The 16,326-nt window shown below is 52.4% G+C and overlaps 1 protein-coding gene across 1 annotated transcript in view; it reads right to left on the minus strand.

Moving 5' to 3' along the window:
- The window catches only part of PLXNA1 (plexin A1), a 115,541-nt gene that overhangs the window by 53,414 nt on the left and 45,801 nt on the right, over positions 1 to 16,326 (minus strand). The window contains exons 4-8 of the mRNA XM_066558382.1: positions 12,627 to 12,767; positions 10,505 to 10,605; positions 9,470 to 9,593; positions 7,199 to 7,352; positions 6,423 to 6,522 (exon numbers count right to left, since the gene is read on the minus strand). Coding sequence (XP_066414479.1) covers positions 6,423 to 6,522; positions 7,199 to 7,352; positions 9,470 to 9,593; positions 10,505 to 10,605; positions 12,627 to 12,767 — 620 coding nt within the window. The remainder of the gene's footprint in view (positions 1 to 6,422; positions 6,523 to 7,198; positions 7,353 to 9,469; positions 9,594 to 10,504; positions 10,606 to 12,626; positions 12,768 to 16,326) is intronic.

Consider the following 16,326-nt stretch of genomic DNA (forward strand, 5'->3'; position numbering starts at 1 on the left):
GGCTCTCCTTTGCCATTTAAATATTGCAGGTCCCAGCTGGTCTCCCCTTGTCAAAGGATCTCAGGTTATCCTCCACATACACACTGAGGTGCATGGTTCCCCCTTCCTAATTTGGCCCTCCCAGTTGCTTCTGACTTAACTGAGCCATTCCTAAAGCCCCATCCTCAGGGATGGCTTCCACACTCTCCCTTCTGCCATAAGGACATCAAATGCCACTGTGAGAGCACTCCCCACACACACCTTGCTCTGCAGCACTTCTGCTGCATTTAGAGCCAGTCCAGGTCAAAGTGGTGAGTAAGTCAGCGCTGGGTGCCAGTAACATGGTGAAACCCTGCTCACAGCCTGCCTGGCTCCTGCTGGCCTCAGCACGGCTGTCTGACCACCACAGCACCCTGCAGGGCTGCCCAAAGGCCAGGAGAGGAGCTGAGGCAGGGGTCCCTGGCTGTGGGTCAGGCTGGGCAGCAGGGCTGGGGCTGTGTCCCAGGTGTCCCTGTGCCATGCTGTGCTCCTGGCACGGGCACAGGCTGCTCGGCAGCACGGTGCCATCTGCGCCGTCTCTCTCCTTCCCACGGTCAGGCACTCTTCCCTCATCACTCCTTGCCTAAGAGGCTTTCATCACTCCTGGTAATTAGAGGGAGGCTCTCCTTCATGTGTTGAAGTGTTCCGCCTCCCCAGAGCGTGCCAGCAGAGCGAGGAGCCCAGTGAGGCACCGAGGGTGGGGGTGCAGCACCGATATGGACCCGCAGCTTGTTCCCCATCTGCCTCCTCCCCAGCCCTGCCAGGGGCCAGGGAGATGAAGCCCAGGCGAGGCAGGAAAAGGGGGCCAGACCCACTGACCCACTGGCAGTGCCCTCCTTGCCTCCTGGTGACCTCATGAGAGAGGCATGGCACCAGCCTCAGAGCAGCATTTCAGGGTCACTCTGTGCAAAGTGCCCCATCCCAAAACAAGTCCAGGCTCATTGCTGGCCTGAAACCTCCCCCAGGCAGGGCAGGCATCCTTGCAGGCAGCAAAGCAGCTCTGCTCAATTTTGAGTGCCCCAGGGTCAAAGCCAGAGCCTCTCCACAGCCCCCACACTTCCCCACATCTCACCCCACAGCTGGGCCAAAAACTCCCCCCCACTTCCATAAATGATCCCAAACTTGGTAATGCCATGCTAGGGAAAGGGCTGCAGAGAAGCAGAGGGCAGAAGGACACCAAAGACCAGGGTGGGTACAGAGCCAAAAGCATCACTGCAGGATGAGCCCAGAGCCAGGGGTAGCTTCAGGGACTGACTCCTCCCTGAGTGTGCAGGCACCTTCAGTGACCACAGAGAGGTTCCAGCTGTCTCCACACATGACCCAAAGCGAAGCTGTAGCTGATGGGAAGTGTGGAGAGCCAGCAGTGCTGGATCCACACTCCTCACTCACTCTCCTTCCTGCACTGCCAGCCCCAGGCATGCCACGATGCCATGTGCCCAAAGGAGCCCAGAGCTCTTCATCACACTGAACAGCAGGGGCAGAAAACAAAAGCAGCATCCAGAGGAGTGAGATAAGCCTGAGCAGCAAACATGAGCAGGACAGGAGGTGTCCTGCAGGCACACACACACACACACCAAGGCTATTTCCATGGCACAGCACGTCCCTGAAGGAAGGAAGGACATGGAGTGAAGGGCAGGGAGGAGGAACAGGGGGAAGTTGAATGGCACCAAGAGCAGAGCAGGGGAGGTCCATTAAGAAGGGAAATGATAAACACAGTGTTGATGAAAACAGCATCTGCACAGGCACAGCACAGCCGCCTGCGAGCCCCCTGACTGTTCCTCAGATCTCTTGGCAGGAGGATGCATCCTTAGTGAATACTCAGCTCCAGCACAGCCTGCATCTGGAGCAGCAGCTGTCAGGGCTGAGGGCTGAACTGCAGTGCTTTGGGCTTTAGATCCATCTCTCTATCCTAGGGAGAAGGGGAAATCCTGAAGAGCAGTGGAAGCAGGCTCTCAGTGTCCCCCCAGCCCTACACAGACCCACAGGCAGCTTCCTCCCTGGTGCTCAGGAAAGGCAAGGGGGGGAGTCAGCTCTGGCCTCCCTCCATCCCGGCCCATCTCAATCCATTTCTACCCTTTCTTTCACACCAACCCGATTCTTTTCCATCCCTGCCAGCTTTTGCCAAGGTTCTTAGCACAGGGTGGTCCAGGGCATCCACCATCACACTGGAGGATGCAGAATCATGGCCTGGGTTTTTAAGAGAATTTTCTTGAAAGACACTCAGCTGCCTCCCCTTACAGAAGCCTAAGACCAGGCTGTACCAGCCCTCCTCATTCACAACATACATGATGTAAACCAGGTTATCCTGAGCTGTCTCTGGGGCCATCCTACAGGATTTTCCACCTGCCCCAGCTCAGGAACACACAGGGATCTGTTACCACCACACCACTCAGCCACAAAAACTCAGATACACTCACTCAACTGCTTGCAGCCATCTGTCCATGCCTTTGAAAAGAAAGCATCTGTAAGCATCTGGGAACAAGCAGCAATGGGCCAACAGAGAAGCAGCCACTCCATGTGCGGGCAGAAAGAAAGGCTGCAGAGAGGAGCCCAGAGAGGAGCCCAGGGATGCCCTGGACACCAGAACAGCCCAGCCCTGCCTTACCAGCACAACCCTGCTGCTCCCAGCCCTTGGGACATGCATTAAAATCCCATTTACTTAATGGAGGCTTACAGGGAAAGCCTGACCTGTGGGATAGAGACACAGCAGAGTCACATCTCTCCAGCCTGGAGGAGTTAGAGCCATTTGGCATGTCTGCCCTTGCCCTAGCATCAGAGAAATTCAGCACCCTGAGCTGATGGGACACGGGTGTCACAGCTGTCACTACACTGAGGCACAACCACAAGGCTGGTAGCATCATGGCCACCTCCTGGACTGGAGACAAGTTTCCAATATGCTTGGATTCCCTCTTGGAATCAGACTTGCTGATATGATTTTCCCCTTTTCCCTGTGCCACACCTGGATTTTTGCTTCCACATTGCAGTGGCAGGACATGCTGGTGATGAGCTGAGCACGTTGGTGCTTGAAAAACCAGCAGCTCTGCAAAACCTGCCCACAGAATTGAAGGAAGCACCAAAGGCTCTCATCTTCTTCCCCATTCCACTCCATTTGCCAGCTCCCTTCCCACAGCCACACACTCCAAAAAGCCAAACCACAACAGGATTTATGAAACAGAGTTTCCAGAGGAGAAATCCAGCAAGGAAACATGGAAACAGCGGGAAGAAATAAATACATCTTGCTATTCCCTGGAATTGCTCACTAGTTCTCTGTGAGGATTCCCTACTCCCCCACCTCGCCAGCAAGCTCTGCCAGAGGCAGGCAGGGAGCCTGGTGTTACATCTTTATCTTAAAAGGGGACTCATTTCCCCACAAATGCTTTGAAGAAGGCGTTTAACTCTGACAAAGACGGCCTCAACATCTGCCTGTGCACGCGCTGGACTCGGTGATTCATTGCAGGATCAAAGGTGCTGAGCGCCTTCAAATGCTGCACTTGATCAGTGTCCCATGGGAAACCCCCACAGGAACCCACCCAGCCCTGCCACGGGGGTTTCCACCTCATCCTCCAGTGCAGGAACCAGAGCCTGTCCCCAGGAGCTGCAGACAAGCCTGTGGGCAGCCCTGCTCTCTTCTCCCTCAGCCACCCACATCCTCCTTTGCAAGGGCCCCATTTCCCTGCATCAAGCCCTTGGTTTCCACTCCCCTGTTAAATGCCACAGCTCAGGCAGAAGCATCCCCTGCCCAATGCCCAAGCCTTTAGGAGCAGGATGCCCAAAAGACACCACTGCCAGAGCTCCTCAGGAGTCCTGAGTACATAAAGCTGGGACTTCCAGAAGCTTCCCAGGTAACTCCTGAAAAGGAATGAAGCCCCAGAGAGGATGCAAATTCCAGATCAGGGCTCCCAGGGACCCTGCACAAAATATCCCAGGAGCCACTGATGCTGGTCTGTGATGGGAACAGTTCCATCACACAGGCATAAAGCCCTGCATTAACAGATGGGACAGCTTTGGAGCTCTACCTGGAAGGCACCCCCTCTGCTCAGAACATCACAGCCAAACACCCAGGCAGCACAGCCCCCTCTGTACTCTCCTGTAGAAGTGATCAGATCCATCTTCCCTTCTGCAACCCCTCCCTTGACCAGGCCAGCTCCAGCAGCCCTTGAAAATGCATGGCAAGAAGACCTGCCAAGGTGGTGGGAAACAAGAGAGCCAGGATGCTCACACAGCAGCAGGACCAGCCCCACAGCCCACGTTTTGCTGATGCCTTTCCAGATGTCTGCTGAAAATAAGAAGGGTCAGACTCTCCCTGGTGAACATGGTGGAGCTGCATTGGCTTCCCTTGGAGCTACCCCAGCTGACATCAGCAAAGAGCTGCCTCACTAGCCTCCCATCTCTCCACAACCACCTGAAAAATCTCACTCAAACACTTTGTCCTCATCTGAGAAATGATTTGACATGCAGAACTCTGCCTTCCAACCTAAGCAAAGCCATCCAAATATAAAAAGAAAACAACACACAGTGATCAGACATCTCCACAGGAAAAACATTAGCCTCGTGGAAAAGCACATTGTTCCTAATACAGAATTTATCAGGCTGACATATAGATTTTCCTGCACAAAATATGAAACCTCTTTCTGAAAGGCTATTAACTCCAGAGAGATCCATTAAAGAAGTCTGTCTGCAAATGGTATTTAAAAGTATTGCATCATCCCAGGAGGTATTGTCATGCTCTTTGGCTACAATTCGACGGCAGGTCACATAGTTAAAACTATCTCCAAGCCCTAAAACTCTTGATGTCAAAAAAATAATAATGTTCAGCAGCTTAGAACATGGACTTTTCTATCAGCTTCAACTGGAGCCATAAATATTAATGCATCCATAATTAGCCTTTTTAAATAATGCATCCAAAATTAAACATCAACGCAGTAATAAATCAGTCAGGCTCTTTGTTGTAGGTTTGTTTCAGGGGGGGTAGGGGTTTTTTCCCCTCCTGTGTCAGGCACATAAAATAAAATGCCAATTCCCTCATCACCTCTCCCCACCGGACCACTGATTGGACCAAATCTGATGCCATTTGTACTTAAAAGTCATCTTTCTTTCATTTACAAAAATAAAAGTCATATCTGCTTTTTGATTTGCAAAATACTGACATGCAGCCAGCCCGAGCCAAAGCTGAGCTAATGTTACTGAAACCACAGGATGTGAAGGGAGACAAAGCTCATCTCAGAGTCAAGGTGAGGGAGAAAGTCAAGTTTGCAAAGTCTCTCCTCCCAGGAGGAGCCCTGTTCCCTGTGCAGAGAGCAGGAGGGAAGCAATCCCTGTGATGCAGAAACTTTGCAGGGCTCTCCTCTGACACATCCCTCCTGGAGCTCACTGTGGGTGGGTTCCCAGCCAGGGCACCTGCAGCTCACCTGCTCTTCCCTGATCAAAGGGGAAACTCTGAACAGGTTTTGGAGGTGTGAACTCCAGCAGAGCCCACAAGCCAGGCCCAACACTTTGCAAAATGACATCCAAGAGATCACTTGGCATTTGCTTGTCTACAATTACTGATCAGCCAGAGCTCCACCATCCATGGCAGGATTCTGGCAGAGAAATGAAATCTCTTGCATTCTTGAGCTCCTAATTCTTTGCCCAAACACATCCCAGCATGAGCTCTGACGGTCCTACAGCACAGCACAGCCCAGCCATCCCCCCCTGCTCAAGAACACTGTCTGCAGCTCCTCAGCAGGAGCTGTGGTTTGAGACTTTAGACACCTTGCTTAGACAGCACATCAATAATCCACACCTCCTCTATTTTATCAAACGCATATCTCAAGCTGTCTAAAAACCCTTACAGGAGTAGATTTCACAGCAGCCTGACGAGAAAGCAAATTCACAATTACTTCCAGTTAGGAAATTCTTGGGTAAACGCCCCAGGACATGTGGCATGTTCCATCCCATGTTGCTGTAACTTTCCAGCTCCCTCTCCAGCAAGCCTGGGAAGCAGGTACCGTGGCAGGAAAGTACAGGCTTCTCCTCTTGCATTGCCAAGTCACTCCTATTAACTGTTTCCAGGAATAACAAGACACTTGGCGTTTTCAGTCACATGGATTGATTTCTACAGTCTGCAGTGCAGCAAACTCGTTTTTTTCTTCCAAAGTTTTGCCAAACCAAAGCCCTGTTTTTACATGAGGTTCAATCCTGACGTTACATATTCCCACACACCCAAACCAACTGTGGGTGCTCTGGTCACTATCCCAGTCTACACAGGCAAAAGGAGGAGGTTTCTCACTGTAAACAACACTGTACTCAACTGCCCTTTCCTCTTGCAACATCAGCACCCACAAAGCTGAGAACTCTCTCTCCCAGTCTCACACCATCCCACCAATCTGTCCCTGGAGCCCTCCCACAAAGTCCAGGCCACTTACGATTGGTGGACGCTGCAGTTGTAGAAAACAAAATCCACAGAGGCAAATTTCTTCCCCGTCTCCTTGGATTTCAGGTAGAGCTTCACCACTCGCTTGTCCCCTGCAAGAGACCCAGGCAAAAAAAGACATCAGAAAGGACACAGTGCATGGCCCAGCATTCAGTGCAAGGCTTGTGATGGACTGGAGGGAGCTGGGCATCACCACTGAGTCCAGCTAATTAACAAAATCCTCCAAGTGTGGCAATAAAGGTGTTTATCCACTCCCATTCAGACATGTAAGGGGCCAGCAGAGCCCAAGTACAGCTCTGAGCCCCTACAGCTAAACACAACCTGCTGGCAGGGAGACTGGGGCCTTAGGTTATACTGGGTGTGCTGAAGGAGTGTTTAATAGTTTTGGGGTCAGGAGAATGCCTTAGACCCCATGGTCACATCTACCCAGGAATGGTTCACAGATGGAAATAGGGCCAGGGTGACCAGGAGTGCTCAGCAAGTAAAATCACAAAGTGGTTTGTGTTGGAAGGGACCTTAAGGATTATGTAGTTCCAAGCCCACTGCCATAGGCTGCATCCAAGCAGCTGTGCCCATGGCTTGGAGGAGACCAAAGAACCAGCCTCCCATGAGCAGCAATTCCTTCTCCTCCTATATCCTGAAAACCCAAGTGGGGTTCAGAGTCCGAGCCTGGGATCACTGTCACAGGAGGACTGTCCTCCTCTGCCTGTGGGGTAACACATGGGACATTTGTCTCAGGCTTTCCTCCACTCTGGGGCACAAGCTCACCGCGGCCCCTGGTGATGGGGATGACATCCTTGGCAGAGGGAGAGCTGCAGTAGATCTTCCCATCCTCAATGCGGCTCTCGGACTCGGTGAAGTCTTCAAAGGAGCAGTTCACTCCTGCTGACAGGTCTGGGACATTCCAGGCCTGCAGGACCAGCTAGGGAGGAGAGGCAAGAGCATCAACACAGAGAACTGGGAAAATAGGCTCCTCTGTGTCTGTTATGTGTAAGTCTAGCCAACAGAAAAGACCAGGGGGTGCAATCCCTCCTCTGCCACCCACACATGGTGAGGAGACCTCTCTGGGCTTTTGCAAGGGAGCCCCATCCATGCCCCTCCCTGCTCAAGAAAGGAGCACAGGTTTAAATGGGGTTTAAATGGGTTAAGAGCTGGAATGACTCACAGCCTCTGTCCTCTGCCCTTGACACACCACAAGCCACTATGCCTCAGCTCTCTACAGAGAACAAGAACAACACTGGGACTGAAGTATGTTGCACAGAAAGGCAGAAAGGCACCCATTCCAGCAGAGGCGAGGAGGGGAAGAATCCACCTCTTCCTTCACAAAGTCATCCCCAGGGTCAGCAGTTCTCACTTTACAAAACGCTTGCCTTATTTCTAATTTGAATTTTTCACAGCTTCCAGCCATTAGTTCTTGTTATGCTTTTCCTTGATAGATTAAAAAGCCCTTTAGTCCCTGATATTTGCTCCTTGTAAAGGCACTTATACTCTGTAATCAAGTCACCTCTTAATCTTCTTTTTGATAAGCTAAGCAGATTGAGCTCTGGAAGTCTCTCACTGCAAGGCATTTTCTCCAGCCTCCAACTCATTTACATGATGTTTACGGGAGTTTTTCAGTCCCCCCCTTTGAAAGCTGCACTCCAGTCCAAGCAGAGCATCCCCATGTCATCCACCCCAGACCTCTGTGCAGCATCCTGCCATCAGTATGGAGATAATTGATAATTACCCCAGGAGTGAGAACGCTGCCCAGCTCCTGGCTCCATCCCAGGAGTATCAAGAGTCCACAGCAAGGGCTCAGCCCCAGCACCACTTTCCAGGACACCAGGTGAACACCTCCATCCATGGTTAACTTTAGACTGGGCAATACCAAACCCCAATTTCTCTGCTAAACAGCCCCACTCAAACCCAACTGCTCTGAAGGAACTTCACCCACACCAACCCCCAGTCCTAGCACCCCAGCAGGTCCCATCTGCAGCCATATCACATCTCTCTCCACATTACCAAAGAACATTTACCCCTGCACAAGTCCTTTCCAAACTGTTTCCATCCAGTGACAGTTCCCCTATGATGAGAACTTTTTGAGATCTGTCACGGAGCCAGTTCTTAATCCACTTAACACGTGCTTTATCAATATTGTATAATGCTAATTTTTAATAAGAACGTTGTGTTGTACCAAGTCAAAACCCTTGTAGGAGCCTAAAGACATCACATCCCCACAGTCCCTCTTCTAATTCAAGTCATAAATTCACCAAAGAGCAAAATGAGTGTTGTCAGACACAAACCCACGTTGACTGGCATAAATTATATTCCCATCCTTAAATCACTATCAGGTGTATTCTGAACCTGTTCTTTTTCTTTTCTTCTTCTAATTCTGAAGTAAAACAAAAGAGTCTCTGGCTATTTGGTCCTTTATGCATCTGAGAAAAAAAATACCACCTTTTCTGTTTCTGGGGCTTTTCTCAACATTCAGTTATTTATTACAAAGTCATATTATTACATACATCCCCAGGCCACAGAACTTCTTGGCCAACTTCTTTAGGATTCCTGAGTGCCAGATATCTAGACCTTACAGTTTATTACTAGTATATGCTGTTTCTTTTTCTCTTCATGGTGCTAATGGCCTGAAAAATACTTCAGGGAAGTGCCTCATCCTTTCTGCCTGCACAGAGAGAGAGCAGCAAGTTGAGCATCAAAGTCTCATCCCAAAATATCTACTGCAGGCTGGAGTCAGAGACAGTCTATTGAACTGGAGTTAGATCGCTGGCCTATGAACGGCATTTCTGATGGTCATGCTTTATTACAGAGAAAAATATTTATTGCTCAGTTATGTCATTTCTGAATAATCATCACCTGGTTTACTATCTCCATCAATATGGAGCCAACGGCCCGCCCTCATCGGTGCCTTGCACTTTGCTCTGCTTTGTCTCAGACCTCTCTTCCCCTTTTTCCCTTTCACCGTACAGTCATCAGTTATTTTTAATTGCCTCCAGAGGGTCAGGAGGTGGCTGGGAGGAGGCTGAGGGAGCAGAGGTGCCTTACCGGGACCTCGGACATGGTGACAGAGATGTTCCTGGGCTGCACGGTGAGCTGCACGCACTGCTGCAGCTCCGAGGCGAAGCGCTGCGGCTCGTCCGCCCGCTCGCACCGGTCCTTGCGGGAGCAGCTGCGGGGAGGAAAGCACCGTGGTGAGGAGGAGAATCCCCTGGGCCCCTGCAGGGCCTTGGGCTGGCACCATGGCAAACAGACACTGATATTTGGATAAAAACGAGAGCAAGCTCCCGAACTAAAGTGATTTCAGCATTTATGATAAGAAGAAAGGCCTAAAGCAGGGGGGCCCGTGGGCCGAGCAGGAGCGTTCCTGTCGAGGATGCTGCAGTGCCAGCACTGGGGCTTCTTTTCAGTCCCCGATGTCCCAGATGGAGAGGCACGGCTTCAGTGGGTCAGAAGCCCCTTTTTATCCTGTTTTTTGTTCCTTTGGATTGGTTTCTTTTTGGATCCTTCATTTGCATGAAGGTTTAAGGCTCTTGATTGGCCCATTACATTGCTGTCCAGGCTGGCTCGTTTCACTTGGGGGGTGCTGCACTTTACTGAGGTGTGTTATGGTACGTTGAGTACCCTATTTCTTATAACTACCCTTTTAACCCCTTTTACAATATAATAACCAAACTAACAGTACATGCTTAACGATCTCTCAGCTATTTTACAACAGTTTCTAACCTATTTTTAACACTTTGGCATGGAAACGATGCCCAGGTAGAGACCTCGGATGACTGAGGCCCGTACCAGAGCTCTGCTCTCCCCTGAGACTTCAGGAGTATTTTATATTCAGGTTTTTTATTGGCACAAGAATGCTAAACCCAGGAGCCCACAGGCACGACGTGGAGGCCCTGGCAGCAGCTTCACCATGCACAGCCTGGGCACCACAGGAGGGGATGACTGACCCCTTGAACCATTCCATCTCTCAGCATTTTGGGGCCAAAGTCCAGGAGGGATGCCCCCCAGCAGTGGGGATGGACACATTTTGTCAGCTGTAGGTCACTGGCAGAGCTGCAGGGACAATCCTGCTGTACTCACATGTTGTGGAGGACACACCAGCCGCAGTGGGGGTCCCGGGAGCCCAGGCACAGCTCACAGCTCTCGTACTGCTCACAGCTCTCCACCGGCACACGCGTCACCTGTGGGGAGCAGGCATGAGTGAAAGGGCTCAGGCTGCTCTGCCCACACCTTGACATGGCAGAGACAGAGCCAGCACAGGCTCACCCTGGCCTGTTAGTGGGAAAGCATCACCCACCACCCTCACCATCACCCACTCCTCTCCCAGGCCCAGGCAGCACATTTGCAGGAAACACTCCCACCCCAGAGAGACTTTTACTCCAAAAAAGTTCCTTTCATTGCTGCACCTTAGCAGTATTTGACAGGGTTCTGGGCCAACTCAGCTCCACATGGGCTCCCAGTGCCAGCCAGGCACCCCATGGCTGCTGCAGCCCTGCTCTGAAAGGGTTACCAGTCCTTTATTAATTGCTCCTCCAGATTTGATTAAAATCCCCTCATTCTCCAAGCCCTTCGAGCTCTGTTACAACTGTTCATTTAATTACTTTCCACCAGCACTCTGATAACACCAAGCGTACTAGGGAAGAGAGTGGGCTTTATTAAGGAGAGGGGAGGAGAAGAGGGAGGACAGGGAGGGGGTGCAGGAAGGGGGTTCCTGCTTGCCTGCCACAAGGAATCTGCAGCACCAAGCAGCTGCCCATGCCTGCTGTGCTTGTGCCTCAGTTTCCCCACTGCTCCCATGGGGCAGCACTCACTCATTAATTAAAATTTGCAAACTTCTCTACTGAAGGCTAAACCTGCGGTGTTCTCCCTCCAAACAGCACAGCAGAGTACAGGCTCAGCATGATGTCTGCAGGGCTGGGATTCACTGGCCAACCAGTCCCCCCAGGGTGGTGAGGACACCTGTACTGTCCCCATTTGTTTGTCCCTGACATTGCTTTAGGCAGGTGGTGGCAGAGGGTACCCCCCTGGCAGACCCTGCACAGACAAATGTCAGGTCCCAGAAACTGTGGTGGTGCCTGGAGGAGATCCCCAGTCCAGGTCAGTGCAACTGCCCCCTTGGCATCCAGTTCTCCAACATCTTCCCCGCAGAGGGGAAGCTCAACTGAGCAAGCTCTGGGACAGAAACAGCCAGGGATGGAAACAGAGCCCAGGACAGCTGCATGGAGGAGCCCAAATGCAGGTTCTGCCCCACCTGGAAAGCAGCATGTTTCCTGCAGCAGAGCAGAAACCAGAAACAGCCACTGGGAGGAGGGGGGAAAAGAACTCTGCTGTCCCCTCAGGACTGTCTAGACAAACCTACATTCCTGCTCCATCGTCCTTTCCCCTCCCAAGCCCTCGGGCTGGTGGCCAGGAGACTGTGAGGCTCCCAGCTCTGCTTGCAGTCCCACTCAGAGACACACACACACACACACACCCCTGGCTGGGCAAAGGAGCAGAGGTGCTGGGAGACACAGCACACCCCGGCACAGCCACCCTGTGCCACCCACCAGAGCCAGAGAGCGTCACCACCATGACAGGAATCTGCTTCACTCCCTCCAGTTCAGCCCGTGGGTGGATGAACTCACACCAGCAGCCCTCCCACAGGTCATGGGGACACTAAGACAACCAAAACTTCCTATCATGTACCCATCTGGTGCCAGGATGACAGCACCAGATCCAGATTGGGTCTGTACCTCCAGTTAGCTCAGCACAAGCAGAGGCAGGGACCGTGGGATGCACACCAGCACCAGCTCTGTGTTCCCTCTGCTCTGTCATGCAAAAGCAGCTGCTCCAGAGGACAAAAGGCTGTTTGGAGCAAGGAGCTCCCGCTGACCTGCAAAACCCTTGCTCAGGAGGGGATGGCCAAAACAGGGAGGAGGTTTGTGGCCAGCCACTCACAGCAAGGAAGGGTCAGGAAGCCCTTGGTCCCCAGGGACCATGGGAATTTCAAGCAGCTGCTGCTAACAATTAAAGCCTCAGGACAGTGTTTCTGCAGGGAGGAGCTGCCCCAGGGTCCCTCGGCAGCTCCAATCCCAGGAAGCAAATGCCAGCCCCCCTACCAGAAATCTGCCCAAAAGGCTTCCCAGCACTCAGGACTGCAGACTAGGGCTGCAGTGTGGGCTGCCAAGTCAGCAGAGCAGAGGATTCTGACCCCTCCCCTTACCTGTTTCTCAGTCATGGCATAGATGTGCTGGCGGTCAGGGCTCAGCACCAGGTCTCGCAGGATGGAGCTGCCCTCGTGGGCCACCACGTTCTCATACTGCAGAGCTTGGTGCTTCCTCTCAGCTGGCAAGTCCACCAGGATCTGTGGGGAGAGCAAGGGGGGATGAGCATGATCCCTCACACACCTCAGCCCCCCCAGGATGGGGGAATGTGCCCCATTAGGGACACCAGCCCTCCATCCCACAGCAATGGGGTGACTCCACAGCCCCTGCAGCACAGCAAAGTATCAGCTGCTCTGCAAGCATTCCAACTCTCCAGAAAACCAAACTGCAATGCCTGCCTTGCCTTACTACATTTGTCTGGTGAATTTGCACCACATTCATGCTGATGGCATTCATCTCCCTCCAGGGAGGGAGGACACATCCCTGGCTCTCACATTTCACACCACTACGTGCTGCTGCTCGGCCCCAAAACCCCTCCAAGCTGTAGCATGGAGCAGATGAGTCCCCAGCTTGCAGCAAAGCATCAAACCCTGCCTTGCCCCAGTGGTGCTGAGAGCAGCTGAGCTCACACAGCCCACAGCCCGAGCCCTGCCAGGCAGGGACACTGCACACAGGCTCCGCTCCTGTCCGCCCATCCATCACAGGAAACACTTGGACTCGTCACCGGGGAAGTCAAGAGGGTCTCAAGGAAGTTGGAGGTCAACAGAGGTTCAGAGAGAGCCTTTGTTCTCTGAGCAGGAACATGGTGAAGGCTTTAATCTCCTTGTGGCTCACAATTACGTTAAAGCTCTTCCTAAGCACGCCAGTTCCTGATGCCCCAGTGATCAGCTGCAGGCACACACCACACAGGGCTAAACTCAGCTCTGCCACTGGCACACCCTGAGTGGCACCTCCACCAGCCAGAATTACTTTGTGCTCGTGCCATTACTTGTGATACCCCCAGATTAGGGCATGGGACAGCCTCAAGGGGGACAGAACCAGAGAAATGCTCAGGGGATGGGATGGGATGGGATGGCATGGGATGGGATGGGATGGGATGGGATGGGATGGGATGGGATGGGATGGGAGCCACATCAGCCATACATTCTGCAAAAATCCCAGTGGTAGACAGTGAAGCACCATGCCCAGCAAGATGGAGCAAACTCTGCCTGTGATTATCTCCACACTGCTGCTGGCACACACAGAGACCTGGTCCAGCATCCCCCTCTGCAGGACTCAGGACTCCCCCATAAGAGAGGGGCAAATTGGCTGCTTGGAAGCACCCCCCCTAAATGCATCCCACAACCCTGCCCTGATTATCACACCCATTCCCACAGCCCAGCACATCCATGACCACCCCTTGTGCCCCCACCTCAGCAGCCTGGCCACCTCGCCTGCTCCTGCAGTGAATTGCTGCCAGCATTTGCACAGCTCCCAATCAGGAGGACAGGGGCTGGGAAAGCAGGATCCCGGTGTGCAGCTGATTAGCATGGAAATGTATGCGGCTCACAAACAAACCGGGGCCCGTTTAATTAGAGCGGCGCCTTTGATTCACTGCCAGCCTCCTGCATGCACCAGCCCCGGATTATTTTTAGGCAGTTTTACAAAACAAATGTATTTAATTAAGAAAGAGACCCCTGAGCAACCAGAGGGAGATGAGTCCTGCACAGCAGTGAGCAAAGGGGCTGCCCTCTCCCCAGGGATGTGACAACTGGGCTAGCAGGGCCAGGCTAATTCTTGGGAGCTCATGGCACAGCCAAAACCCCCTGTACCTCCTTCCACAGGACTGAAGAGCCTTCATCATAACCCAAAATTGTCCTGGTATTCCCCCCACCTTCTCAGCATCCTTTGCTAGACCCCTGCACAGACTCTGCTCCCCATCAGCCTCACACTTGGTACCACTGTATGCTGGGGAACCCAGGGGTGCTAAAGCCTCTGCCTGCCTTTCTAGCAGGGGTATCTTTCTGCCCAGGTCCAGGACCATGTTTGTGCCTACTCCAAACAGATCAGAGGAGGCCCAGCCCCGGACATCCACAGCACAGGGCCATGTGGCACCCCGGCCCAGCAGTGTCCCTTGCTCTGTGGTACCCAGCATCACCCCCAGAGCACAACCCTGCCTCCCCACATCTCCTCACAAGTTCCTCCCAGTGCTCAGTTTCTCCCTTACAAAGTCCTCCCCAAACCAGCTCTCTGGAGGAGAATAACAGAGAGCAGCATCCCTTCCACTCCCCAGCAAGGCACCATGTCCCCACCCCACCATGGCAAAGTGACAAACACACCTTTCCAATCCTTTTATGGGCTGCAGTTGTGGCACAGAATAATCGATACAGTTTCACCCTGGTTCTAAAATAGATCTATGGCTGCGTGTGGCGCTGGCAGTAATTTTTAACTAGCGGGGTAATTTCCCCATTACATTATTGCACTGTGCAGTGCTGGGAAAGAGAAAGAGATGTATTAAAAAAACAACAGACATGATGCACTTCCAGTTAATTTGAGGCTCCAGGAAGAACCTAAAAATACTCTCAGTAGTCAAACGGGGCTGGAACCCAGCCTGACACACGTCAGGATGTTCTGGTGGGGCCATGCACACACAAGAACTCTTCTCTCTAGCACCTCTCCCCCTGTTAAGGATAACCTGTAGGTGTGTCTGGGAATCAGGAAAATTAAATTTGGAAGAGTTGGTAATCAAGATGTTTTCTGGTTGGCCAAAGTGCAGGGCACAGAGGGAGACTGTGAGTTAGCTCATGGTAGGAAGATGCATCTTAACACTCCTGTCCAGCATGAGGAGATCACAGAATCACAGAAAGGTTTGGGTGGAAGGAAGCTTATAGTTCATCTAGTTCTAACACCTGTTCCAACTCCCTAGTTCCATTGTACCATGTTGCTCAAAGCCCCATCCAACCTAGCTTGAACACTCCTGGGGATCCAAATCTTCCACATCCACAACTTCCATGAGCAACCTGTGTGAGCAGACAGACCCCAGACTCCCCCACTCCAAGCAGGACCCAGCTGCCCAGAGCACCCACTGCTGAGCAGACAGAGGTGGAAATCCAGCATCAGGGCCTTTCCAGCAGGGTTAGCTCAACATAAACCTACCCATCCTGGCCAGCAGGACAAGGATGGGCTCTTTGGACTATAGCATGGTAGAGCAGCACAAGGAATGCACAAGGAATGCACAAAGAGCCTCCCATCTCTTACAGACACTGGAAGGGGCTGAATTCCTCCCCCTCCCTGCACCCAAGGTAGCTGGGAGCAGGGAAAGGGGGAGAGGATGCAGTTTAATCAGAGCAGACCCCCTCAGAAACACTCTCCTTCCTGCCCACCCTGGCTGCCTTCCCACCCAGGGGAAAAGACATTTACCATAAATAAATAAATAAATAAACATATTAACCTTTCTCCTCATCCTGACGCTGATATAATTACCCAATACTAATAATTACTCACACTAATTTCTTGCTCAGGATTCCTGCCCTCACTCCTGCCTGCCTCAGGCTGGCTTCAGGCAGCAACTCAGTGGTGATGCCTCCTCCCAGGAGCTGCAGGAGCCCCAAGGGGCAGCCACAGCTCCCGGGGCTGTACTGAGGCATAGCAGCAGGAGTGAGGGTCTTGAAGGGCTGCTGCCTTTTTTAGCACATGGGGAGGGCCAGAGGCATGGAATTAAAAACTCCCTGCTTGGGTGAATCATCTCAAACCAAGCCCAGGGGCTGCTCTGCCAGAAAC

This window comes from Molothrus aeneus, chromosome 12 (genome assembly GCF_037042795.1).
Source record: "Molothrus aeneus isolate 106 chromosome 12, BPBGC_Maene_1.0, whole genome shotgun sequence".
NCBI classification, from domain to species: domain Eukaryota; kingdom Metazoa; phylum Chordata; class Aves; order Passeriformes; family Icteridae; genus Molothrus; species Molothrus aeneus.